The following is a 27606-nucleotide window of genomic DNA, read 5'->3' as shown; positions in this document are numbered from 1 at the left end:
TGATCAGCAAGTCCTAGGCTCTGTGGTTTAACCCACAGCGCCACCTGTGTCCTGAAAATTGCATGCCTTCCTGCAAAAAAATCCCAGGAATTTTTAACAGTGCTGGAAATTGTGGCTCTGTGGAAGGCAAACTACACTTCCCATAATTCTTTGGAGGAAGCCATGTGCTTTAGATGAGAATGTGACCCACACTGACAGTTTCTGCTGGCTACTTGTAGCAGCTCACCCGTTGGATAAAGCTTTCCTACAATTCAGTGTTTTGGAGTCTGATTTTACAGGGATGGAATATGCATGCGATTAAATGCGGTTGCCACTTCTGGCAGAGTTCCTATGACTCATAACTGCATGTTGGACTGAGAGTCCCCAATACAGTAATAGCTTTTGCATCAGGGTGTCACGGTGACAGGAGAAAAAATGCAGCCCACAGCTGCATGTACCTGCCTTCACTGTGGCAAACCATCAAGGAGCATCCAAAGATGCCGACAGCTGCATCAGTTCAATACACACATCAAAGTGCAACAGGAAGCGCTGCAATCCTGAAAAGAAAATTAAAGTTGCTGTGTTCTTGCCCCCCGGGAAGCCCTGCTTTAAAAAACAAAACCATGAACAGATGCATGCCGCCCTCTCCGCCAGCAACAGCCTGCTGCTCGGTGAGCGAAGAAGACCTCTTCACGGGCGCACTTTCAGCGTCGTATTTTGAATAAAAGGCCGGCAGCGAACGGCGCGCTCCCTTCGAGGGAGCCTCCCACCGCTAATCCTGCCGGTCGGTCCTTCCCGTCCAGTTACAGGCGCGCATGCGGGAAGCGTCCCCGACCCTTGGGCAGCGGGTGGAGCCGGCCGCCTCGGCGTCACGGGGCAAGATGGCGGCGCCCTTGCGCCGCGCGGAGTAGGCGGTGCGCGACGCGCGTTCCTTCCCGCCGCCGCGCCGACCTGAAGGGGCTTCGGCGGGTCTTTCTGTCCGGCCTCGGGATGTTGCCTCTCAGGCGCGTCTGGCGCCGCCTCGCTGCTCCCCCGGACCCCGGGTCGTGGCTGCGGAGCGTGAGGGGCGAGGTGACCTCGGCGGCCGCCGGCCCCTCCAGCGCTTCCAGGTACGACGTCGTCGTGATCGGCGGTGGCCACGCCGGCACTGAAGCGGCGGCGGCGGCGGCGAGGGTGGGAGCCCGCACCCTGCTCGTCACGCACAAGGTGGACACCATAGGTAAGCAGGGAGCTGGTTTGCTTGCTCAGTGGGAGCCGGCAGGTGTGGGTACACAGGGCGCCCGCCGAGGGATGCAGGTTGCTAAAGTTTCTGCCAGGGCAGGTAACACAGTGGACCTCAGCAGGGTTCCTTCCCCTAACACTTGGAAAGCATGATGGTGGAGCTCACAGGAGATGCAACAGCAGCAGGGCAGGGCTAGCAAGTACGTCCTCATTATCTCTCCCTAATAGGTTACTTACATGGGGAGGAAAACGCTAGAGCAACGACAAATCTAGACAGCATCTTCAAAAGCAGAGACATCACCTTGCTGACAAAGGTCCATATAGTTAAAGCTATGGTTTTTCCAGTAGCGATGTACGGAAGTGAGAGCTGGACCATAAAGAAGGCTGATTGCCGAAGAATTGATGCTTTTGAATTATGGTGCTGGAGGAGACTCTTGAGAGTCCCATGGACTGCAAGAAGATCAGACTTATCCATTCTGAAGGAAATCAGCCCTGAGTGCTCACTGGAAGGACAGATCGTGAAGCTGAGGCTCCAATACTTTGGCCACTTCATGAAAAGAGAAGACTCCCTGGAAAAGACCCTAATGTTAGGAAAGATTGAGGGCACAAGGAGAAGGGGACGACAGAGGATGAGATGGTTGGATAGTGTTTGTGAAGCTACCAGCATGAGTTTGACCAAACTGCGGGAGGCAGTGGCAGACAGGAGTAGTGCCTGGCGTGCTCTGGTCCATGGGGTCACGAAAAGTCGGACATGACTAAACGACTAAGCAACAACAAAGGGTTTGTTCATCAGGAGACATGAACTTTTCCTAACACCTGACATGGCAACATCACCTTTAATCCATTTGCTAAATCTTTATTTTATGAATGAAGCTACCAGAGAAACATAACAGCAGCAGTGTTGTTGGTTGATAAGTATACTGTCATTTATTATTATCTCATTTCATTTATTACAAAAATGGATTAAAACAAAAGTCCAGTTGCCTCCCATTTTTGGACATCTATATGTGATTGGATCTGCAGAACAGATTAATAAAAACAAATGCATTTTTAAAACAAAACCCTGACATTTTGATGTATATTGCATCTAGGATTGCTAGAACTAGAGAATTAGAAATAAGCAGAAGTATGTCATCTTGGTTTTCTCTTACAATTTGGGCATGGGTCAGCAAACTAAGGCCCGGGGGCTGGATCCGGCCCAATTGCCTTCTGGATCCGGCCCGAGGATGGTCTGGGAATCACCATGTGGATCGGCATGGGGATCCTGATCGTTCGGGCTGCGCCATTTCCCCCCTCCACACACACATCGTGGTGCCGCCTCCCCCCTCCCCCCTCCTGGCTTTTCCCTGCTCTGCCTAGAGGAGGAAGGGGGCTGGGCTTTGTTGAGCCGTGGTTGGCTGAGCACCATTTTAAGCAGTCTCTCTCTGGAGCCAGCCCTTTCGTGCTGCTCATCGTTCCGCCGCCGCCAGCCCCTGCCGCTTGCAGGGCACAGTTAAGCAGTCACTGGGGCTCGTCCAGTGCTGTGGAGAAGGGAGGGGAGAGTCATGGGGGGAGATTCCCACCCCCCAAAAAATATAGTCCGGCCCCCCCCACAAGGTCTGAGGGACAGTGGACCGGCCCCCTGCGGAAAAAGTTTGCTGACCCCTGATTTTGGGTCTAGAGGGGTACAGTAGTGCCATGAATTCTACTCATATTGATCCAGAGCAGATTCCAATGTTAGCAGAGTAGTTAGCAGAGTAAAAACTTAAACATATTGCAGGATTCCCAAAAAATAGACCAGAGGCAAATAATATTTTATCTAGCAGAGCTTTACTGCTACTGAAGGCAAATGAGCATAATGGTCACAAATCCAATACATTCAGGAATGGCACTCTCCATAGAAAATCCAGTTGCGACACTTAACTCAACCTCCAATAATTTCTAATAAGACCAAAACCTTAACACCAAGCATACTATACAGTCATACCTCAGGTTGAAGTAGCTTCGGGTTGAGCATTTTCGGGTTGCGCTCCACGGTGACCCGGAAGTAACGTGCTCCGTTACTTCCGGGTTTTGCCGCATGCACAGACGCTCAAAATGATGTCGCGCGCATGCGCAGAAGTCCTGAGACACGGGTTGCGTTCGCTTCAGGATGCAAACGGGGCTCCGGAACGGATCCCGTTCACATCCAGAGGTACCACTGTATACAGAACACCACACCAGAAGGAAAGAGAGATAGAAAGTGAAACTTGGGCTCCTTCTGGCCTATTGTTCTAGTCAGCATGACCTTAAGTGAAAGAGGAACCTTCGACCTCTTGCTAGGCAGAATAGAAACTTGCATGTCAGCTAGAAACTTCCAGCTTGCATCAGCTTGTATTACACAGAGAAGCTTCCAGAAACCTCATGAATCAATTATAATGGGAAAGATCTCTACACATCAGATCAGTACTTTCTTCACCAAAAAATGCACCCTGACAAGTAGCTTGCCATTCATGTCAATTTGGAGCATAGGAAATGGGGTCGGGCTAAAAGCTGTTGCTTGCTTGTAGTTAGATGCCTTTCATTTGTTATGCTGTCCAGGGCAAATGTCATGTAACCCTTCCTTTGGTGGAATTGGAAAAGGACATCTGGTCAGGGAAGTGGACGCACTGGACGGGCTCTGCGCACGAATCTGCGATCAGTCGGGAGTGCATTACAAAGTGCTAAATAAATGCAAGGGACCGGCCGTCTGGGGTCTCCGAGCCCAGATTGACAGAGAGCTCTATAAAGAGAACATGCAGGTGAGAATGGATAGGAAGAGAGGAGAGGAAGGCTTCTGAGGCAACCCCTATGCATGCTTACCTAGGGAACTCAGAGGGGTTTATTCAAGTATACATGTTTATGAGTGCACTGACAGTTTGATGAAGGTAAACATGTGAATGGATGTGTGTGTGTCAGATATAATAAAATAAAATGTACATTTCATTTACCGTTAATATGGGGGAAATGACCAAAATGTTTCCTAATCAGAGCATGGAATCTTGATTGACATTTGGGGGGGCGTTATCCAGTAATTTGGTTTGTTTTTAAAATGCACGAGTTACCTCTCACTCAACAAATTCCCAAAATGATTTACAAAACATTCAAATCCAAAAGTCTGATTGGAAACGGCAACTTATTTCTGTTATGCTTAAATGTATAGGAATGTAAACTGTATAGGGCAGGGGGAATGGCTCCTTATTCCAACAAACAAGTGTCATTGGATATACAGCAATGGAGACTCAAACGTAATATTGGGAAATTTAGAAGAAAATCCCTGCAAAACATAATCTACAATTGCATTTTACACCAGAGTTGTATTTAAAAAAACATGACTGTGAAATTATGGAGTGGATCCAGAAAAACATTGACAGAAGGTGAATTTCCTGCCCCACCTTCTTCCAGAAACTGCACCAACCCCCCTGAAGTGGGGTGGATGATTTGGGTGGGAAGGGGAGGTACAGATTCCCAGCAGGTGCCTCCTAACAAGGGTCTCCTGACTCTTAGGAAAGGCTTTTCAGAGGGCTACTGTGGGAGGAGAGGAAAGGGAGAAAGCTTCCTTCTGCCTTCCCCTTTCTGCTGGATTTTCTCTACAACCAAGCCAGTGTCTGTTTTTAAAATGTAAAACATTGTGTTGATTCAGCATTCTCTGAATAAGCCGTTCTGTACTCACATAACAAGCACTTGGGTGGGACAACTTTGAAAAGTGCTGTATGAGAACATAAATGCTTATGCAATTTCATTCTTCTCTTTTTGGTAAAATCTCGTGAGGGAGGAAAAGGAGGTGCTTCCATCCTTGATTTGGCAATGGTGGACTATATATGGCTTTTAGCCTTTTTAGTCTTCATTATTTGTGTTATTAGATATAATTCTTAAGCTGACTGTGGCTATTTAATGCATTTATTGTTTTCAAAAGCTTAATAAACTTAATAGAGTAATGCTAAAAACTAATTTAATAAACCAAAATATTTACTGCAACTATGGAAGACATTGGCTATGCCTTCTTTTAGTTCAGGCAGGAAAGGGCCTCACTCTTGAATAGGGTTGACCTATCAAAGCTGTGGGTCTGGGGTCTTTATTTGGCCCACAACCCTATTGTCCCTCCAAACCGTTCCCACCTGCCCCACAGCTGATATCATAGGTGGGGCAGGGAATGACAGAGCTGAGAAGGAACAATTGGAAACCTTAAAGTGCACTCCCGGCTGTTCCTTAGCAAGCAAGGCTTGCAGTAAGCTAGGGGAAGCTAGGAACTCAGTAGTGCAGCCATGTTACCTGGAGGTTCTCTCCTTTGCTTAAAGGTAAAGGTAAAGGTACCCCTGCCCGTACGGGCCAATCTTGACAGACTCTGGGGTTGTGCGCCCATCTCACTTAAGAGGCCGGGGGCCAGCGCTGTCCGGAGACACTTCCGGGTCACATGGCCAGCGTGACATCGCTGCTCTGGCGAGCCAGAGCCGCACACGGAAACGCCGTTTACCTTCCCGCTGTAAGTGGTCCCTATTTATCTACTTGCACCCGGAGGTGCTTTCGAACTGCTAGGTTGGCACGCGCTCCTTTGCTTATGAGTCCTTAAAAGATCATGTGTGTGCGTAAATTCCTTTAACAGGGTTTTTTTCCCCTAGTAGAAAGAAATTCTCCAAACCCCACTTCTGACAGTTTGTGAAGCTTCTGTGGAAGATCTTCTACTGACAGACCCAGAATCGGATCATCCGGGCAAATGTTGCGTCAGTGGAGTTGTGTTGGGTCAGTATTCCGGCAAGCTGCGTCCTCAAGCAGCAGTCTTCATCCATTTGTGTAGGATCTGCTTTCCATGGCAGCAGCTCGCAAAAACTATTTCCAGGTAAAAGGAGGAAGGAGAGCTCACCTCTGCAGAGAACTCAAGTGGCACAAGAACCCAGTAGTTTTTTCTAGATGCTGCCTTGAAAAGCAGATTGGTTGGGAAATTAGCTAAGCTATTTACCTCATTTTTTAAGCCCATGCAATGTGAGCCAGGGAATCTAACCCATCATTATTTCCAAAGAGTAAATTTATAACTGATCTTAATCTAGCCCTTAATGAACTAATAGCTACATTTGCAACTGTCACTTGCAATGCATATTGAATGTCCATTTTTGAACTTGTAAAAACATCAGGGCTTGGTGTTAAAAGCTGGCTGGATACTTAGGGTGTGTGACTGTAGCTTCACCATCTCAGAATAGCTGTATGAAACTACCCTGACACAAAAAATAGGATTTCCTAGTTCTAGTTACAGTAAATAAAGAACCGTGTTGGTCTGCCGTAGTCGAAACAAAATAAAAAAATCCTTCTAGTAGCACCTTAGAGACGAACTAAGTTTGTTATTGGTATGAGCTTTCGTGTGCATGCACACTTCTTCAGATACACTTCAGAAACAGATACACATCTCTCTCATTCACTGTAATAACATTTGTGAAACTGAAGGATAAGAAGCTGTCTTTAGGTGGCAGCAACATAAACTAAGGGTTTTATGTAATATCAAACTGCAAAAAATAAATGTTTTCTGTCATTGAATAAGACTGTGCTGAACTTCAGACTTCCTTGTGTCCTGGTGGAAAAAGATACTCACTCTTTCCAAAATAGATTTTATCTTAAACAATTGCATGTTTCCATCGGGAGGAGTATAGAAAGAGGATGGACGTCCTTCAGTTTGTTTAACGAAAGGAGCTTTAACAACCTTTCTATGCTCCTCCCGATGGAAATATGCAGAAAGGGACATATATACCCCTGCTTTAAGTCGTTTACAAACTGTCTTCTCTTGTATATTATTTACTATAAAGCTTGATGACTAAACTCTTTAGCAATGAAACGTCAGATTACCAGAACGACATCCAAGCACTGAACCACTAGTATATCACAAGTGGACTGTTTATTACTGCATTTGCAATTGTTCAAGATAATATCTATTTTGGAAAGAGAAGAAATGATCACTGAACTACTGATACATTACAGGTGAGCTCTTTTATTTACTGAATTTACTATTGTTTAAGATAAAACCTATTTGGGAAAGAAGCTACTTCTAATTAGGGCAGCAGCAGGTATTCTAAACTCCGCTCTGTTTCACTCCATGTTATCCCCTCAGAAGATGGAAGGAGAGTGCATGCTGGGAGTGTTGTTCTGACCACGGGAACATTTCTGAGGGGCATGATCCTAATTGGACTGGAAATGCATCCTGCCGGGCGGATGGGAGACCAGCCCTCCGTCGGCCTTGCTCAGACTCTGGAGAAACTTGGATTTACCATAGGAAGGTTAAAGACTGGAACTCCACCCCGACTGGTGAAAGACTCCATTGACTTCAGTGTCCTCGAGAGGCATCCCGCGGACAGCTCTCCTGTGCCGTTCAGCTTCCTTAGTGAATCTGTGTGGATTAAGGTGCGAAGGAGTCCTGAGGAAGTAATCAGCCGTTGAAGTTTATGACCGGGAGTCTCTGTTTCTCTTCCTTAAAGTGATATGTATTACTCTGGCAGTGCTGTGGTTTTCAGCATGCAGGAGGATTTCTTTGAAATGGCTGTGTCAGAAATTATCCCCGGCTACACAGATGGGGGTGCGCTCCTAAATCATCAACATATTTGTCTATTCCTGTTAAAAGTTCCGGTGACAATGTATACCGTCAGAGTTGACAAGTTTTATTCCTGAAATATCAGCCCTCATACATACGTAGAAGAACTGAGGGTAATTTTTAACCATCACACACTGCTTCACCAGCGATCTTTGTCCCTGAAATATCTGCCCTGTCGTTTTTGCAGGCAGGTCACTATTTTCTTCTTCAGTGGACTTCTTATATTGGTCAAAAAGTTTCAAAATAAATTTTTTTAGTTATATACTGCTTTTCATTTTTAGATTTATAAATCTCAAAGCAGTTTGCAATATGCAGAAAACCATCAGAAACAGTTAGCACATCCTCATGGACTTACAGTTTGAGCTACTACAGCTGCTAGAGCCAAAAAAAGTGTCAGCAGTCAGGAAATTATTCAGGAAATTACAGTGGTACCTCGAGTTAAGAACTTAATTCATTCTGGAGGTCCGTTCTTAACCTGAAACTGTTCTTAACCTGAGGTACCACTTTAGCTAATGGGGCTGCCGCACAATTTCTGTTCTTACCCTGAAGCAAGCTTCTGGGTTGCAAAATATGGATGCAAAAAGGGTGAGGTATGGGGAAGTCCGAGAAAGAAGGCTTATGAAAATGAGCTTATGAAATTATATCTGTGTGTTTGTTTTTGTTTGTTGATGTGTGTATGTTGTTTTGTCTTAAAATTGGAAAAATAATAAAAATTATATATATATAACCTGAAGCGTCTGTAACCCGAGGTACCACTGTATTACTAAAATACAGTGTGAACCATTTTAGAATCATTACTGTCCTTCTAAAGGAGTCCATTCATAAATTCAGAGCAGTGGTACTGCTTACTTGAGGGCTCAAAGGTTCAAAGGATAGGTCGCTATCTAATGGGATAGCTCTAGGTTGGTGTGGAGACTTCACAAAAGGCTTTCTGTGTGACCTTTGATAAATCATTAAGCCTTCTGATCTCAAGCTTGCTTGCTTAGAGGTTAATTCTAGTGAAATTGCTTTGATTTCTTCCCAGGAGAAACATTCTAGATTGGGGCCTACTCGTGCTTCCATTTCTCCAATAGTATTATGGAGAAATTAGGGGCTATATTCAACTAACTCGTTGCACTGTTTTATTTTATTTTTATTTTTTTTTTGCTTTGTTGTACCACCATAAGCGGTGGTTTTTATCCATGTACTTTTATTTTGTTTTGATTTATTGTGGGTTGGGGTGGGGTGGTTGGGGAGTGGGGTGGGGATTGGTTTTGTTTTTATGTAATTGTTTTTCTTTGTTTGCTTTTATATTCTGTAAATGGAGGCAAGTATGAGGCTTGGGATTCCTACTGTGGAGGGGCGAGGGAGGTATGGCGGTGGGGGCAGATGTCATAGGCGAAGGGGATCGAGATACGGATATGCTCGTACCCCTTCCAATCTGCGCCCCATCCCGAGAGACGAGGGTAGGGTGAGCAAGGATTACTCACCTCCGTCACTGGTGTTGTGCAATGCCAGGTCTATAGGCAACAAAACCGCCACCCTGCGAGATTTCTTCACCTCGCAGGGGGTTGACCTGGCATGTGTGACTGAGACCTGGGTGCGCGAAGGGGATACTGTTACCCTACGAGAGATGGCGCCCCCGGGTTTCTCCGTCCTTCACCAGTCGCGGACTGTGGGCCGGGGGGGAGGGGTGGCGTTATTAATCCGGGAAGATTGTTCTTTCAGGGCTCTACCATCGCCATCGATCCCCGGCATTGAATGTGTTGGCCTAGTGTGGGGCTCCGAGGTGAGCTTGGCTGTCTGGCTGGTGTACCGGCCACCTAGCGCACCAGCAGCCACCCTGTCAGGCCTGCTGGAGGCGGTGGCCGGCTGGGCCTTGGAGTTCCCTAACCTATTGGTATTGGGGGACTTCAACATCCATGCTGATGCCACTCCCTCCTCACAGGCTCTGGACCTGGTGTCTTCCATGGCGACACTAGGGCTCTCCCAGTTTGTTTCGGGCCCCACACATCAAGCAGGCCACACGCTGGATTTGATCTTTGGCGTCGGTATAGATGTGATCATGTTTCCTTCGATGAAGGTGCCATGGTCTGATCACTATGCTCTGAAAGCCAGGATTGACGTTCCACCCCCACCCTGCTTGGGTGGCGAGCCAATTTGGGCTCGCCCGCAGAGGCTGATGGACCCTGATAGATTCCGTCAAGCCTTGCGGGACCTTTCTCCCCCTGGCGACTCATTGACTGAGCGTGTTGAGGCCTGGAATACCCAGCTCCTGGCAGCCATCAATGAGATCGCACCTAAGCGCCCTCTGCGACCCCGCAGAAACCGGGCTCCCTGGTTTACCGAGGAGCTCCGGAAAATGAAGCGGGACCTCAGACGGCTAGAGCGAGTATGGCGGGGTGCCCGTGACGGAGCCTCAAGAACATCTTATAGGGTTTTTATGAAAACCTATGAGATGGCAGTGAAGGCCGCTAAAAAGTCCTACTTCTCGGCCTCCATTGCATCCGCTAGCTCTCGCCCGGCACAATTATTTAGTATAATTCGGTCTTTAACGTCCCTCGAAGGACAGCCAAATTTAAATAACAATTTGACACACAGCTGTGAGGCATTTGCGAGCTTTTTCGCGGAGAAGGTCTTGTTGCTCCGCCATGACCTCCCTGCCAATTTGGATACAATAAAGGAACTGGAGGCCCCTCGACTGTCCTCGGGTTCAGTATTGGACCACTTTGACTGGATATCCCCAGCTGATGTAGACAGATTCCTCCGAGCTGGAAAGCCCACCACCTGTCCTCTCGACCCGTGCCCGTCCTGGCTGATTAGAGCGTGTCCAGAAGAGGTGCGGGCCCCCCTGGGGGATATCATCAATCTGTCCCTTGGCACCGGGACATTCCCAGGGGAACTGAAGGAGGCAGTGGTGCGCCCGCTCTTAAAGAAAACATCATTAGATCCCTTAGATCTATCCAATTACCGCCCGGTTTCGAATCTTCCATTCCTGGGTAAGGTGATTGAGAGAGCGGTTGCTGAACAGCTTGGTAGGTTTCTGGATGAAACATCAGCTCTGGATCCATTCCAGTCCGGCTTCCGCGCTGGTCATGGGACCGAGACGGCTCTGGTCGCCCTAACAGATGATCTCCGCAGGCAGCTGGATCGAGGCGGGTCGGGGCTGCTGATTCTTCTAGACCTGTCAGCAGCCTTCGACATGGTCGATCACGAACTCCTGGACCACCGCCTTGCCGACGTGGGGATCCAGGGCACAGTCCTTCAATGGCTGCGCTCGTTTCTCTCTGGTCGGGGACAGAGGGTGGCGCTTGGGGGGGAATTGTCATCCCGCCACTCCTTGGTGTGTGGTGTGCCTCAGGGTGCAATACTCTCCCCGATGCTTTTTAACATCTTTATGCGCCCCCTCGCCCAGCTTGTCCGGAGTTTTGGGCTGGGCTGCCATCAGTATGCTGATGACACCCAACTCTATTTGTTGATGGACGGCCACCCGGACTCGGCCCCAGACACACTGATCAGATGCTTGGAGGCTGTGGCTGGATGGTTACGTGGGAGCCGGCTGAAGTTAAATCCTTCGAAGACAGAGGTCCTCTGGCTGGGACGGGACAACATGGGACTGAGGGGGCAACTCCCATCTCTTGCGGGGGTGCAATTAGTGCCAGCACCGTCCGTTAAGAGTTTGGGTGTAATCTTCGATACCTCCCTCTCCATGGAGGCGCAGATTGCAGCTACAACAAAGGCGGCATTTTTTCATCTCCGCCAAGCTAAGCAGTTGGCTCCTTACCTCTCTCGCCCTGACCTAGCCACTGTGATCCACGCGACGGTCACCTCCAGACTGGATTATTGTAACTCGCTCTACGTGGGGCTGCCCTTGAGACTGACCCAGAAACTCCAGCGGGTGCAGAATGCCGCAGCGAGACTCCTTACGGGGTCCTCGCTTAGAGATCACATTCATCCGGTGCTATACCAGCTGCACTGGCTCCCGGTGGAGTACAGGATCAGGTTTAAGGTGCTGGTTTTAACCTTCAAAGCCCTATACGGCCTAGGGCCCTCGTACCTACGGGACCGCCTCTCCTGGTATGCCCCACAGAGGAACTTACGATCTTCAAATAAAAACACCTTGAGGGTCCCAGGCCTCAGAGAGGTTAGGCTGGCCTCAACTAGAGCCAGGGCTTTTTCGGCTGCGGCTCCAACCTGGTGGAACGCTCTGTCACAAGAGACAAGGGCCCTGCAGGACTTGACATCTTTCCGCAGGGCCTGCAAGACAGAGCTGTTCCACCTGGCATTTGGTCAGGGCGCAGCCTGACCCCCTCCTCTGGCAATCTTTACAAAGCTTTAGTTTATGGTTGCCATCAATTTTGATTTTAATTCATTTTTATAATGTTTTATAATGTCACACTGTTTTAATGTTGTTAGCCGCCCTGAGCCCGGCTTCGGCTGGGGAGGGCGGGATATAAATAAAATTTATTATTATTATTATTATTATAAGCCAGCACAAGGATACCTGCTAGTACAACAAGATTCCCCCCCCCCACACACACACACACCCTCACTAAATCTGCTCCGGAGAGACGGGAAAAGCCCCAAAACACCATGGAGGGCAGGAAATTGTTCCATCACCACAGGAATATCTGCTTGCCTAATGGAATGATCTTCTTAGTACTTTGTTGAATGTATCCCAATGATTGGTATAGTTTCCTGGGAAAGGTTAAGGCTGCAGTGCTTGGGTACTAGCGCTTGTAATATGCTCAGGTGGTATGATGATAATGGGTGAGTGTGGGCTGAAGTGATCTCTCTCAAGATGACTGTGAAAACAGTTCGGCATGCTTCAAAACTACCCTGATTTGCTCACTGAATGCAGGTGGTTCTGTTTCAGCCAGAAAATCAGCTGTCATGTTACCTGACACACACAAACCCCAAAGTGGAGAAAATTATCCATGAGAACCTTCACCTGAACAACCACGTCAGAGAGACAACAAAAGGACCCCGGTACATCCCCGTTTATATTATTTTATGTACAGTGCTGTCGGTGTACATGGCGTGAAAAGAAAGAAGGGGAAAAAGTCCCCTGATGGGAAGAAAGGGGGAGGGGATGATAGCTGCAAGGCCAATAGGCAAGAATATTGCAAATGCAGTTTAGGCTTAGAGTTTGTTTAATTCAGGGGTGGGAGACATTTTGCCTTCCAGATGTTGCTCAACTACATCAGCATCAGCTCCAGGAAGGGCACGGATGATGTGAGTTGTAGTTCAGCAACATCTAGAAGGCCAAAGGTTCCCTATACCTGCTTTTGTGGGTGAGGAGTACAGCAATAAGGAAACCTATCCAGTCTCTTGAAATTTCATGATTGGACTCTTCTCCATGTCATCATCCTAACCTGGCCGGCTGTTCCTCCTGTTTCTAGGTACTGTCCCTCACTAGAGTCGAAAGTTCTGCGTTTTCCAAATCGCGCACATCAGGTCTGGCTTGAGCCTGAAGGTCTGGATTCCAACGTCATCTACCCACAGGGAATATCTCTGACGTTGCCATCTGAGATCCAGGAGGAGCTCATCACCCATATTAAGGGCTTGGATAAAGCAAAAATGGTTCAGCCAGGTGAGAGGTGGGAAGGAAGTCAAACTTCTCCAGTTGGATGGAGCTATATAGGCAGCATATCATGTGGGAGTTTGTGTGGATGCAGAGGTTTGTCTGCCTCATCTCAAGTGGGATGTTATTTGATTGCCCACCAGCACATGGCTGTGCATGTCTTCTGATCACCAGACATGTCGTTTTGTAAGCCTTTATCTTACAGAAAGGTTTGAAACAATGCAGCATGCATCCTTTCCCCCTGCTACCTGTAACCACGTTGCTCTGTTGTAGGGTGTGGATGCTGGAATCAATAAACCTTTTATCACCTATATCTGTCCTAATAGGCTATGGAGTGCAATATGATTTTCTAGACCCACGTCAGCTGACCGCCTCCCTTGAGTCTCGCCTCGTCCAGCGGCTCTTCTTTGCAGGGCAGATAAATGGCACAACAGGCTACGAAGAGGCTGCAGCTCAGGTGGGGAGAACCTGCGAGGAAGTGGGTCGTGGCTGTGAAATGCTTTCTGCAGTATCAAGCATGGTCATTTAACTAGCAACTTGCAGTCACAGGTCTTTTGACTCTGCCTTCTTCCAACCCAGACGTTCTGGACTACAACTCACATCAGCTTCAGCCTGCATGACCCTACAGGCAGGAACTGGTGGGAATTCTGATCCAAAACATTGGAATGCACCAGGTTGGGGGATGCCGATTTCAAGAGCATTTGTTCAGAACATGTGTCTGTACACATGTCTGAAACTTACTTTTTTATGTCCAGGGAATGAGCCCTTGTCATAATTGGCTTCTGCCGATTTTATTCTGCTAAGACACCTTTTAGCATGCCATTGGATAACTGGGATACATGGTGGGAAAGTCACATGTGGTATCTACGGCTTAAGCAGTCTCCTTATCGTAGACACAGAGCTACTGAACAGATCAAGCAGACCAAGCTTCTGGTGTCTCGTATATATAGTGGTTTCCTCTGTGATCTATAATCTCTTTGCTCTCTGGCAGGGTGTGGTTGCTGGAATCAATGCCAGTCTGCGGGTCACTGGGAAACCTCCATTTATTGTCAGCCGCACGGAGGGGTACATTGGGGTTCTGATTGACGATCTCACTACTCTGGGCACCAGTGAGCCATACCGCATGTTCACCAGCCGAGTGGAGTTTCGGATGTCTCTGAGGCCAGATAACGCTGACAGCAGACTCACCTTCCGAGGTAGTCAATTCCTCCAGAGGCAATTTTTTTTTTAACACACGTGCACACAATTTTCCTAATTCCTGAGCACTTTTTTGGTCTCTTTAAGGCTATCATGAAGCTGGCTGTGTGTCTCAAAAGCGGCATGAGCAAGCATCTCAGATGAAAGCAGTGTTAGATGAAGGACTTGAAATGCTGAAATCTATTCAGTTCAGCAATGCAAAATGGGCCCGGCTCATACCAGAGATTACAATAAGTGCTGGTCGTAGCTCTCCTTGCAGGTATGAGTCTCTCTCTTATCCCCCCCCCCCCCGCCGCCGCCGCCGCCGCCGCCATGGTCTTGTTTTAGAGAAGCACAGATTCATACAGAAACTTCATATACCTCACATTTACCCACTCTCTCTATCCTTTTTAATTGTCTCTATTCATAGAGTGTTTCTTGTGATGGTGTTTGTGTGGGGGAGCATGTACAAAGCTGTCAAGAGTGTTTCTGTGGAAAGGTGAAGCAATTTCATTGCTTTCTTTTGTCTTGCCTCACCGGTGACTCGGTGAAATTTATGGGATTTTATAATGAGAAAGGCTGGACTGGATGAATCCCAAGCCGGAATTAAGATCGCCGGAAGAAATGTGAACAACCTCAGATATGCAGATGACATAACCTTGATTGCAGAAAGTGAGGAGGAATTAAAGAACCTCTTAATAAGGGTGAAAGAGGAGAGTGCAAAATATAGTCTGAAGCTCAACATCAAAAAAACTAAGATCATGGCCATTGGTCTCATCACTTCCTGGCAAATAGAAGGGGAAGAAATGGAGGCAGTGAGAGATTTTACTTCCTTGGGCTCCATGATCACTGCAGATGGTGACAGCAGTCACGAAATGAAAAGACGCCTGCTTCTTGGGAGAAAAGCAATGACAAACCTAGACAGCATCTTAAAAAGCAGAGACATCACCTTGCCACAAAGGTCCGTATAGTTAAAGCTATGGTTTCCCCAGTAGTGATGTACGGAAGTGAGAGCTGGACCATAAAGAAGGCTGATCGCCAAAGAATTGATGCTTTTGAATTATGGTGCTGGAGGAGACTCTTGAGAGTCCCATGGACTGCAAGAAGATCAGACTTATCCATTCTGAAGGAAATCAGCCCTGAGTGCTCACTGGAAGGACAGATCGTGAAGCTGAGGCTCCAATACTTTGGCCACCTCATGAGAAGAGAAGACTCCCTGGAAAAGACCCTGATGCTGGGAAAGATGGAGGGCACAAGGAGAAGGGGACGACAGAGGATGAGATGGTTGGACAGTGTTCTCGAAGCGACAAACATGAGTCTGACCAAACTGCGAGAGGCAGTGGAAGACAGGAGTGCCAGGCATGCTCTGGTCTATGGGGTCACGAAGAGTCAGACACGATTAACAACAACAACATCATCATAATGGCCTATAGAAACAAACTCCTAGAGCTAGGGCGTATTTTCAGTTTCAAATCCTAATGTAAAACTGTTAACCTGGTACCCCACCACTATTACCACATAAAATCAAGGGGGAATTCAAAATTTATTCCTGTGGAAAGAAGGAAAGCAGTCCTAGAAAATCTGAGGCTTTTATCTTTGAACTAAGTAACCCTCTTAACAATATCATAACTGGTACATCACATAAGCAGAGTTCAGGTTTCACAGCATGATTTGTGATAGGGAGCAAGGCTCTGGCTAAAATGGCCTGGGATTTGTTGCCCACATCAAACAAACACACTGGCAAACCTGTGGACTCAGAAATGTTTGTTTTAGCAGCTTCAGAAAACAATATTGCACGAGGAAATAGGTATATGACTGCAGTCTTTCTTAAGCCCTGAACCAGCTTCCTTAAGCCTAATTTTGTTGCAGTTGCAAAAGCATTGTGCCTTAAAAAAAACTGAGAATAAATTCTAGGTGCCCTTGAGCTAAAATGCTGTGTTTCTTCCATTACATAACCTACCTTATCACTTATTTCAATGTATTATACAGTGTCATTTTTTTTAATGCTGTCCCCATGTTATTGTGTATAGTTTCTTTCCAAGTTCTTATCTGTGATCTTCATTGTTGGCTTGTAAGCTCCTTGAGTTGAATCAGCCATTTTTGTGTGTGTGCATTAAATGATCCCTAATACAATGTGGTTAAGGCTTCCTGGATAGTGATACCATATTTTGAGCAAGCCTGAGGTCTTGTAAACTTCCTTGAAATTCCATGGGAATGGGTACTAGCTTAGACTTGTTTTAGATCCCACCTTTCTATGACGAGAGCACTCAACGCATCTTGCACATAATTTCACAGGAATTGTTTTTGCTTTGTTTTGGTTTTTTGCTTAGTGCCCTGGACATCCTTCAGTACCAGGGAGCCAATATGGAGATTTTGTCACGAGCTGTCCCAGGGCCTCTGAAAAAGTTTGCTGAATGGAGACAACTGGCAGAAAGGCTGAAAATAGAAGGTATGGAAGACTAGCAGGCCCTTAATAAAACTCCCATTAGTACCAGCCAGCATGGACAGTGATGGGAGTTGTAGTCCAGAAACATCTGGAGGGCCCCCATTCCTGTCCTAACTTGACACATCTGTGCCCAGTAGATCTTGCTTCTTTGGGAACTAACTCAGAACATAAATTCCCTCGAGTCCAAGAACAGAATTAGGCTTTATGTTCTTATTCAGAAAGCTTGTGGCCGTTTTCCTTCTCTCCAATGGTGCAGGAGTAAATCTGATATAATCTGCTCTGCTTAGGTTGCAAACCTAAGCATATTTACTAGGGAGTAAGTCCCATTCAACACAGTGGAACCAGCATTCGAAATTTGCCAGGTGCATTTTGCTCATGGCTATCGGCCACTTGTGACCAAGTGAATATGCCCAGGTGCCAGGATAGCACCTGATGTCTCTACCATCTGGAGGTGCATGCCTGGGGACCCTTGGATCTTGACTTTTTTCACACACTAGGAACACATCCTGTACAATTCTATCCGTTATATTTTATCAGAATGAATTTCAGGAACCAAAATATATAATATATTGTTCTGTTCATTCTCTTTGTTCTTCTCACAAGCTGTTTATGAATGGCATGTGTCCGTTCAGAGGTTGGAAATAGAGGAAGTGCGTCAGGATGAGGCTCTTCAGCTGCCAGAAGATCTGGATTACTTTGCCATCGATGCATCACTATCTCAGGAAGTGCGAGAGAAGCTGGACTCCCACCGTCCCCAGACGGTAAGGTGCTAGTAGAGTGAGTTTGCTGGATGCAGTAGGGATCCTGTGGCTTTCCAGATGTTGCCAGACTCCCAACTCCTACCAGCACTAGCCATTGTGGCCCGGAATTGTAGTCAAGCAACCCAGCATTAATATGTAGGGGGTTAGTTATTAAAATGTACCTTGAAAGCATTATAGTCATTTCCAAAGGGAGAAAACTGAGTAAGCAGGGGCTTCGCTAGGTTAACAGCTCTGCCTTTAGAGTGAATCTTCCAACTTTGTTTGCTATTAGAGACCACATGGAAAGTGCCAAGAGAATTCCAGTTCTAAGTTGAGAAATAAAATGGGGGGGGGGGAGGGGGGAGCATTTCACAAGATTTCACCACTGTGTTCCTGGCCTTATTAAAAATTTGGAAATTAAAAGCATCAAGGGAGATTTAGAAAAAACACTTAACTTGGTGGGGCTTTTTATTCTTTATTTTTAAAGCCCATTTCTGTGCAAATATATAGATTATGTATAATAATTTATAATCTATAAATATTATGTTTAAAGTAGCATAGACATGCTGATAATATGGTAAAGTTTGCCTGCCATTTTGATTTCTACTGTTTTGTTGTTATCAGAATGCTTCAGACTAGCTTATGTGTCTTTTTCCAGTTTGAACATGTAAGGCAGTCCTTTGTATTCCTTTGTGCACACCAACGAAAAATGGCTACCATTGTATGCATAGGAGGGGGTGTGGCATAATGGGTAAGACACATTCTTGAGTCAAATGTGGCCAGAACTTCTACAAACCTTTCTGCACCAACACTATGGGGATAGTAATACTGACAGGCTTTGTAATCATTTAAGTAATTTAAGCAGTCAAATAAATGCAAAATGATGTTCTTTTAGACATGTGCACAAATGTTGAACCATAGCTGTGAACTGTATGTTGTTATAATGCTGATGACAATGGAATATAATCTATCAAGAGCTTCCACTGCCATTAAAAAACAAACTAGCAGTGCTCATTTTTAATGGTGGCTAGAAAGTTATAACCCCCACATCCAGAACGGGAAGGGTATAAGAGAGGGAGTTATGCTGCACAAATGGAAATAATTGCATTGGCAGTAGGACTTAAGAGTTTGCTCATTGACATGACTCTGTTTATAGAATGATCAACAGTCTTCAGTGATGTGATGTCCTGTTGATCCCGAGTGGTAAGATATGCAGGGAAGTTTACTTTGTGTGTATTTTAGTCACTTCAATGAAACACACATGAAGGGGAGGCGGGGAGACTGTGGCATTACAATTCTTACAGTAGGCAATCTCACCTTCCTGTTGTTTCTAGATTGGCGCCGTCAGCCGCATTCCTGGAGTTACACCTGCTGCTGTTCTAAATCTACTAAGGTTTGTGAAGAACCATCACAAAAGCAGAACAAGTGAGAGATGTAGGATTGCTACCCCCATCCCTGATGTCAACCTGCTGGGACAAAGAAAGCTCCAAGCTACTGATATGTGAACAGTGCTTACTGAGCAAAACCCATTGAACTGTTTGTGTTCCTGCAGCCTGTGTTTATCCGGTCATTCACATACCATGTATGTAATTGCTATCCAATAAATAGACAAGAGCTACTAGAGTGATGTTATCTTACACACAAAGGATGGTGATTCAGTGAATAATGAGTTAGTCCAAAAAGCTGAAAAACTTCCAGAACACCGCAAAGGCACTACTAGCCAGAAAAAGTGGCAATGTCAGATCAGGTGTTGCCTTTTAACAAAGGCTAGAGAAATCTGTTTCCTGCTTGCAATTTCTTGAGTCACTTCCTTTTCTACTGCCTTTGCTGCCACCTATAGATTTATGCATCTTAGTGCATAAATATTCTTCTTAAGCAAGGGAAAGATGTTAACAGACTTCCTTTACAGTAGTTGAAACACTGGCAGGTAGGTTTTTATTTAAGCTTATGCCCAAACCCAAATTTGTTTTCAGACATAAAATGTTTGTAGATGAGAATCAGGACCTTGTTCTCAATAAGGCTCTGTAGGTGTTGCTATGCTGGGACTAGAGGCTTTACCTGCTGTTTATGGAGTGGAAAAACACAATTACACCCAGAATAGTTGGAGCACTGAACTGAGGTCTATAAATCTAGTCTATATAGCTGGAAATTATTTCTAGGTCAACCCAACTAGAGGCTGGCTTGCGCTCTCAATATTTAGGCAGTGCACAGTACAAGTAGAGGGGTTTGGTGCTTGGGAGTCTACAAGTTCAAAAGGCACATGATGCCTGGAACTAGGCCCCTGACAAGGTCGAGGGCTGTTTACCCAGCCTTGGGAAGGTGGTGAGGGCTCTGGGGCACCCAAGAGTTATGAAAGACAGCTACTAGAAATTAGTAGACCACATTGGGACGCAGGTGGCACTGTGGGTTAAACTACAGAGCCTAGGGCTTGCCGGTCAGCAGGTCAGTACCAGCTGCTGCAGTTCGAAAGCACGCCAAAAAAGGGCAAGTAGATAAATAGGTAGGAAGGTAAACGGTGTTTCCGTGCGCTGCTCTGGTTCGCCAGAAGCGGCTTAGTCATGCTGGCCACATGACCCGGAAGCTGTACGCTGGGTCCCTCCGCCACTAAAGCGAGATAAGCACTGCAACCCCAGAGTCGTCCACAACTGGACCTAATTGTCAGGGGTACCTTTACCTTAGACCATGTTAACTACGCTATATACTTCAATACAACTAACACAAACACGTCTGTACTACACCGAAAAACTATCCTACCTAGAAAAAAGAGCCGTAGAGGTAAAGTAATTCTAGACTCAAATTTATTGAAGATAAAAACTAAAAGTCCAAGTGTTTGCTTACAAAATTTAGTTTTTTCATTAACCCAACATAAGTAAACTATCACATATGCATTGGAAAGCAAAACTAACCTATTGGAAGTGAATTGTCAGACATGTATCAAAATGTCCACATTGCTACACGTTGGGTTTAATAATAAAGGCAGTGTTTAGCTCTAAGACACAGAATACACAGAACACCCATGGTCATTTTGCAATGGCAAAACTAGCCCTCTACATCAAAGTGTAATGAGGGCCAGTTTGAGCACTTTAGAATCAAATTTACTCTCAGCCTTGAGTCTCTTGCAACCTCTGTCCGAATGCCTTTACTATCTTTATCCAGTTGTCCTATAGCATATTGCTTTAGCACACATAGTAGCTGCCTGACTACAATGTGCAATTTAGGATCCTTATTTCTAAAGAGTTCCTATTTCATGTAAGAGCCATTTTACCCAAAACTATAAATTGCAGAGAAAGGTAACTGGAGAGATAACACCCATTAACTCCCATCTGCTTATTTAAGGCAAAATTCATGTGCATCAGTCCTTAAAAATGCCAACTCCAATGCCCGTAAACAAGGTACCACCCTTTTTCAAGCTTAAATTTTCAGCTGCTAGGGCAAGGGGGTTTTGAGGCTGGAAAGGGGGAAACCCCATAGACCACTTTGCATGAACACCCAGGGAATTTTCCTGCAGGCCAGAGTTTGTGCCTTCAAGAGCCAAAAGCCTTAATGACATTTTGCCATTATTATTTTCAATACCCACAACTCATTAAACTCTTTTAAAGTTACACTTGGTAAAATACCATTTGGTCAGACTCTAGATGAAAATAATATGGACAATGATCCAGTTAGTTGAACTTAAAGGTCCAGTTGTTTTCAATAGGCATAAAGCACATGGCACAACTTCCACACCTTGAATTGAGTTTTATAATGTCTCAACTTTTGCTAGAATGCACCCTAAAATTGCTGGTAGAATTTAAAATCTGGAATATTTGTGATAACTACCAAAATCAGGACCCAAATATCCATTACCCCAATCCATCAGAGCTGAAGCTAAGAGAATATGAAGTTTAACTACAGAAAAGCAAGGCCATTTAATTTGGATGCCACACTCCATGCCTAAAATTTACTGGAGGTGGAAAAAGTAACAAGTAATTTGTATAACAAGGACTACTTTTAATAATAGAATTCGATCACCTTCAATGCTGTCAAGTCAACCAAGATAAGCTATAGTATAATACTTACTAGTGTCCAGTGTTCCTCAGAAAACAGGACAACTCGCTAAAGCTATCTGAAGCTACAACTGCTAGTTGAACACTTTTTTTAATGTCCAATTTTGGCCCCTTTGTAGCAAGGCTCTCAATCATACTCATTTGGCACAGCACCTAGAACCTGGTTGTTTGTGTTGATCTATGCTGTGTACTAGAAGCTGGTTCTACACAAGGAATCACAAAGGGATGGAGAGCATGCTGTTTTCGCACGAATTATTAATTCATGATCTATTTTTGGAAAAAGTTTACCAATTTCATGATCTTAAATGACTAGCCTGGGGATCAAGTAAAAGTCTAGCCTCTCATTTCATAGCCTACTACAATTAAGTTAGCAGCAAAATACTATTGAGAAAACCTTAGTGACTTCAGTCATGTTAATCCATAACATTCCAATTTACATTACAAATATTCTACCAGAAGCAAAGCTTCCAACTTGTGTGGTAAACTGTAAGGTAAGAACGCAAAGCTTTAATCAAACCAGCAACAGTTAAAAGTAGTCACTGAAACTTCAAAGCTTAACACATCTACACTATCATCTTGGAACAGAAGAAACCAGCTACCAACTATGTGTGCTTTGCTTAAATAAGAAATGACAGATTTTAAACCTGTAATCCTAAAAATTTAGTAGGCTTAAGCATGCCTAAACACTGCAGAAAATTTAGCTACTCAACTCCTTGATCCCAGCTCAATTCTGGGTGAATATTGGCAAAGGTAAGAAGTTCAGAAGGCTTTTTCCACCCTAGCCTTTTGTGTGTTGCAATGTTTTAAAATATTAACATACCAGTATCAAGGGATAAAGTAATTCCTTTTTACCTTTGAACTTTGCAATAGGCCCAAGTCTATTACCAAGTATCCAAAGTGTAACTATTAGCCCCAAAGAACACAGAGACTTTGCATTAAACTTTGTTTTAATGGTCTCAAAATTTGTGACAGATTTTGGTCAAGTTGTTTCCATTTAAAAAAGGTTACTGATTTTAAAAACTAATAACTTAAGAACTGCCACGAAACAAATGGTCCACAAACATTCCTTTCCTTCTGAAGCTTTTACGATGCATTGTAATCATTAACCAGTCTTTTACTATTAAACTTAAATGGCCAATTGAGACAAACAGTTCTGAGACCATGCTTCCACCACTGATTAAGACTGGGGTGGCAGATGTACAGAATTTTCATTTAGCCTTCTGAGCTTTCTGGGCAGACTTTGTGACCTTGCCAGCACCAGCTGCTTTCTTGTCGACAGCCTTGATGACACCAACAGCAACGGTCTGTCTCATATCACGCACAGCAAAGCGACCTAGGTGTGAAGAATAGAGTTAACAACCAAGAAACCTTCAAAGAAAATCACTACATCCTATGGGCAATTATAAAATGAAAACACACTTTTCCATTTAAGATGAGCAAAGTGCAAAAAATAATTACTCAGACGCCAACATTAATAAAACATAATATTTCTATTAATATTCTCAAGGAAAAAAGTTAGCTGTATCAAATTGCTATCTGGAACTGATCCAAGAGTATAGAACGGTATACAAATTTAGTAACAGCTACTCCAAAACTAACCCTGCCCTGATAAACAAGTTAGGACTAAAATGGCTACTTACCCAGAGGAGGATAGTCAGAGAAGCTCTCCACACACATGGGCTTCCCTGGAATCATGTCAACGATGGCAGCATCTCCAGATTTCAGGAATTTGGGGCCATCTTCCAGCTTCTTACCAGAACGACGATCAATCTTCTCCTTCAGCTCAGCAAACTTGCAGGCAATATGAGCAGTGTGGCAATCCAGCACAGGGGCATAGCCAGCACTAATTTGGCCAGGATGATTCAAAATGATAACCTATGGAATAGTTCAAAGAAGAGAAATCTACATCTAGCTGCATACAGTAACTTTAATTCCCCTCTAGCTGTATATAAGCTGAAATTGACCAAATTAAGAATTGCTGAATACCTGTGCTGTGAACCCAGCAGCTTCCATTGGTGGATCATTTTTGCTGTCACCAGCAACGTTACCACGACGGACATCTTTAACAGACACGTTCTTTACGTTGAAGCCAACATTGTCACCAGGCAGAGCTTCACTCAGAGCTTCATGGTGCATCTCCACAGATTTTACTTCAGTTGTAACATTAACTGGGGCAAATGTTACAACCATGCCTGGTTTCAGGATACCAGTTTCCACACGACCAACTGGAACAGTACCAATCCCTTAAGGAAAGAAATATAAAGTTTACATTCATGGCATTACACTTATACTTCACCTACAGAGAAAGAAACAGGAATGGAACAGTGTCATGTGTGGGGAAGTTCAAGTGGATGGGATGGCACAGCTACGCACAGAAATGAACTTCCAGTGCCATCTACATTTTTGGAAATGCAAGTTCAATTAAATTATTACCTAATATGAAAGCTTTACTTTGTAGGCACTAGTCCCTCCGATAACACAATATACATATTGGTACATACCACCAATTTTGTAGACATCCTGAAGTGGCAGACGCAGTGGCTTGTCAGTTGGACGAGTTGGTGGCAAGATAGAATCCAGAGCTTCCAGCAGTGTAGTTCCGCTAGCATTGCCATCCTTACGGGTCACTTTCCATCCCTTAAACCAGGGCATCTGCAAAAAGGGGGGGGGGGAAATGCAACATGTTACTTTTCTACGAAAGCTCTATAAGCAGTTTTTAGTTACTTTCTGGTGATAACTGAACATAAAGTTTTCTGACAAGAATATTGCACAAGTTTTTAACTTTAGCATAGAGATTTTGTTAAACATGTGTTGCCAGCCAGATGTGCCGGGTATAAATAATAATTTATTATTATTATTATCATCATCATCATCATTTCCTCATTGCTGCAGAAATCAGATGAGCAACTATTAAAACCTTACATTTATTGTTCTTTTCAAATTCCAAAATTATTTGAATTGCAGTCTCACAATTCTTGACGAGCATTATTACTTACATTAGAGCTGGGCTCCAACATGTTGTCTCCATTCCAGCCAGAAATTGGCACAAAAGCCACTGTATCGGGATTGTAACCAATTTTCTTGATGTATGTGCTGACTTCTTTGACAATTTCCTCGTATCTCTTCTGGCTGTAAGGTGGCTCGGTGGAATCCATTTTGTTAACACCAACGATGAGCTGTTTTACACCCAGTGTATATGCCAGAAGGGCATGCTCACGGGTCTGCCCGTTCTTGGAGATACCTGCTTCAAATTCACCAACACCAGCCGCAACAATCAGGACAGCACAGTCGGCCTTTAGGAAAAATATGTAATAATTTATTTATACTGTTTTAATCATCATACAGTATTTAGTTTTTATTATAGCCAAAATGGTACAACTGTTTGCTCACCTGGGAGGTACCAGTAATCATGTTTTTGATGAAGTCTCTGTGTCCAGGGGCATCAATGATAGTGACGTAGTATTTGCTTGTTTCAAACTTCCAAAGAGAAATATCAATGGTGATACCACGTTCACGTTCTGCCTTCAGCTTGTCCAACACCCAGGCATACTTGAAGGAGCCCTTACCCATCTATTTAAAGGGGGAGAAAAATGGCATTAATGTCTCTTGCACTAAACATACAGTAATGAACACATTAACTGAATGTTTCTAAAGATAGCACACTTCCATGCTCTGAAATATAATATACAAGCTATGTTTAGCAAATTGCACTTGGCAGAAGCGGTGAAAGATTTCACACCTACTTTGCTTACTTAACCCACTGACACGCTAATCCACCATTACCTAATATACGTAATATGAACTGTTCAAACTTTTATCACCTAGTTTCTTCTGCAAGAATCTCATAGAATTTAGTTCTATGGAAACAGTTGTTTCAACACTAACTAGGAATAAGACGCAAGCTGCCCACACCTCAAAGGAATCAATTTCACAGGATCCTTCCAATTTGGCAAACGTTACATAAATTCAAAAATTAATGTCAGCTTTACAGCAGGAAAAACGAGTCTCGTAAAGCTATCTTTCTGCACCCATTTAAAATTGAAAACTGACAATTGTTTCCAAAGACAAACGCACCTCAGCAGCTTCCTTCTCAAACTTCTCAATGGTCCTCTTATCAATTCCACCACATTTGTAAATCAGGTGACCGGTGGTGGTGGACTTGCCAGAGTCGACGTGTCCGATGACAACGATGTTGATGTGGGTCTTTTCCTTTCCCATTTTGGAATGTTAGTAGATGGTTCTCTTGCTCTTCAGATAAAGCACCTTGGAGGTGTGGGGGAAAAGAGGAATGTAAAAAACAACCACCAGTTTTTATAAAAAGAAAATGCAGTTAAAGCAGAACCCCCTAGTGGAGAGGAGCGTTAACAACACGAGTAGAAGACGCCATGCGGGCTGGCCGTCCAAGGCCGGTTATCTGCTCCCTTTGATTGAAGGGATCGAGGCCGAAACTAGGCCCAAGCCAGCTCCACCCACCGCGGGAGGGCGCGTGAGAGGGGGACGGCGACCACGACGAGGCTAACTTGGGCTAGAATTCCCCTCATAAACTGTTCTCAAGACCCTACCGCGTCGTGGCCATTACAGGATATAAGGAAAGAGGGAGGTTTTTTTAGGCGGGGGAGAGAAGGGCGGCTCCCGCTCCTTTGTGTCGTAAGACAAGCGAGCACGAGCCCGGGTTGGGCCGGGGAGGGGGATGAGTAAGGAAGAGCGAAGCGTGCCGAAGGTTCGCGTATTTGGGGGCGGGGGGGCGGGAGGGGGGTGTCCGGTGAGGAGCGGTAGTTGAGCCACTCGTTGGCTGGCACGCGCGCCCCGCCCGCCCTCCATTTTGTGACGGCAGCAGCGGCGGCGGCCATTTTTCCCCCTCTTCCTTCTAAGCGGAAAGCGGGGGAAAGGGCCGAGAAATGGGGCCTCTTGTAGATAACAAGAGAAGAGGATGGGCCGTCGTGTGTCACGGGGCCAGAACTAAAGCAAGAGTACAGTCGAAGAGGCCGCTATGGGAAAGCGGGGCTGCTTTTTAAAGACAATCATGGGGGCACACCTGCCACGACCGCAGCCGGCGCCCCCATCCCGCCCCACCGAGGGTGCCGCGTTTCTCCCCGAAGGGAACACGACACGTGTCTTCGGAACCCTCCCTCCTTCCTTCACTGGCACACTGAGGAGAACGGATGCTCCTCTCGGACTCCCCTCCCCCACCCCACACGAGACACACAATCCCCCCCCCCATTCCGCACACACCGGGGCATTGTTATTTTTTGAGGGGGGGCGGACTCAGGGGTGGAGGAACCCATTTGGGTCGCGGCCAAGGCAACTGGGCATGCGCATGCACACTTCCCCACCATCGCCCCCCCCCGGCTTCAAACCGCCGCTGTCCCTCTCTCCCTCGGCCCCCCTACGCGTCGCCAGGAACGGCTCTCGGCCGTGCGAGGACCACGTGGGCTTCCCTCAGTCCCCGCCCCCCTCCCAGGCCTGGGCCTATGAACGCGGCCCGCCCGAAAGCCAGCTTACCTCTGAAGCAGCGGCAAACCCGTAGCGAAAAAGGCAGAAGCCGAGAGCGGCGCCCTTTATATAGTTTGAGCCGGGAGGGCGGCGGCCTGAGGGACACGTCACGGCTCCCAGCGTTCCATTCGCTGCTTCTCGGCTCCCCCGCCCTTCGCCCTCCCGCCCCGCACGCCTCCCCTCGAGAGCTGCGTCTAGGGAGAGGGGCAAAACACCTTCTCTTTCACGGAAACGTAACTTTCCATTGAATCGTCCCTCTCCCCTCTCGAAGTCGCATTTCGTGTAAGAGGGCGTTGAGAGTTTGGAGACACGCCCTCTTCCCTCCTGCAATGCCAGAGTTAGGTTGAGCGGGTCAGTCCAGCTTTCAGCAGTCC

At 45.7% G+C, this 27606-nt stretch overlaps 2 protein-coding genes across 2 annotated transcripts; one reads left to right on the top strand and one right to left on the bottom strand.

Annotated features, from left to right (window-relative positions):
- The first annotated feature begins 841 nt into the window (after positions 1–841).
- Positions 842–19311, top strand: MTO1 (mitochondrial tRNA translation optimization 1). The gene is made up of 12 exons (XM_079970485.1): positions 842–1198; positions 3760–3959; positions 5820–5937; positions 7292–7581; positions 12624–12736; positions 13150–13340; positions 13658–13788; positions 14323–14527; positions 14616–14787; positions 16838–16956; positions 17557–17714; positions 19028–19311. Exons 1-12 carry the CDS (start codon positions 970–972, stop codon positions 19196–19198), a joined length of 2097 nt encoding a protein of 698 aa, XP_079826611.1. The 5' UTR covers positions 842–969; the 3' UTR covers positions 19199–19311.
- Positions 19312–22668: 3357 nt separating this feature from the next.
- Positions 22669–27392, bottom strand: EEF1A1 (eukaryotic translation elongation factor 1 alpha 1). The gene is made up of 8 exons (XM_079971222.1): positions 27242–27392; positions 25814–26002; positions 25130–25309; positions 24736–25032; positions 24241–24391; positions 23726–23982; positions 23380–23614; positions 22669–23072 (listed from the first exon to the last, which is right to left on the bottom strand). Exons 2-8 carry the CDS (start codon positions 25955–25957, stop codon positions 22948–22950), a joined length of 1389 nt encoding a protein of 462 aa, XP_079827348.1. The 5' UTR covers positions 25958–26002; positions 27242–27392; the 3' UTR covers positions 22669–22947.
- Positions 27393–27606: the final 214 nt, after the last annotated feature.

This window comes from Podarcis cretensis (assembly GCF_951804945.1).
Source record: "Podarcis cretensis genome assembly, chromosome: 3".
Taxonomy (NCBI): Eukaryota; Metazoa; Chordata; class Lepidosauria; order Squamata; family Lacertidae; genus Podarcis; species Podarcis cretensis.
Note: the sequence above shows the minus strand (reverse complement) of the source record. Positions and strands in the feature narration are given on the sequence as shown.

What these genes read in the sequence shown, in the direction of transcription:
- MTO1 (XM_079970485.1), top strand. Translation starts at nt 970, where the DNA reads ATGTTGCCTCTCAGGCGCGTCTGGCGCCGCCTCGCTGCTCCCCCGGAC. An exon ending in GCACAAGGTGGACACCATAG is followed by an intron (nt 1,199 to 3,759) that starts GTAAGCAGGGAG and finishes TATGCTGTCCAG; the next exon opens with GGCAAATGTCATGTAACCCT. An exon ending in TCTATAAAGAGAACATGCAG is followed by an intron (nt 3,960 to 5,819) that starts GTGAGAATGGAT and finishes TTCCCCTAGTAG; the next exon opens with AAAGAAATTCTCCAAACCCC.
- EEF1A1 (XM_079971222.1), bottom strand. Translation starts at nt 25,957, where the DNA reads ATGGGAAAGGAAAAGACCCACATCAACATCGTTGTCATCGGACACGTC. An exon ending in GGATGTCTACAAAATTGGTG is followed by an intron (nt 23,983 to 24,240) that starts GTATGTACCAAT and finishes TCTTTCCTTAAG; the next exon opens with GGATTGGTACTGTTCCAGTT. An exon ending in CTCTGACTATCCTCCTCTGG is followed by an intron (nt 23,073 to 23,379) that starts GTAAGTAGCCAT and finishes CTTCACACCTAG; the next exon opens with GTCGCTTTGCTGTGCGTGAT.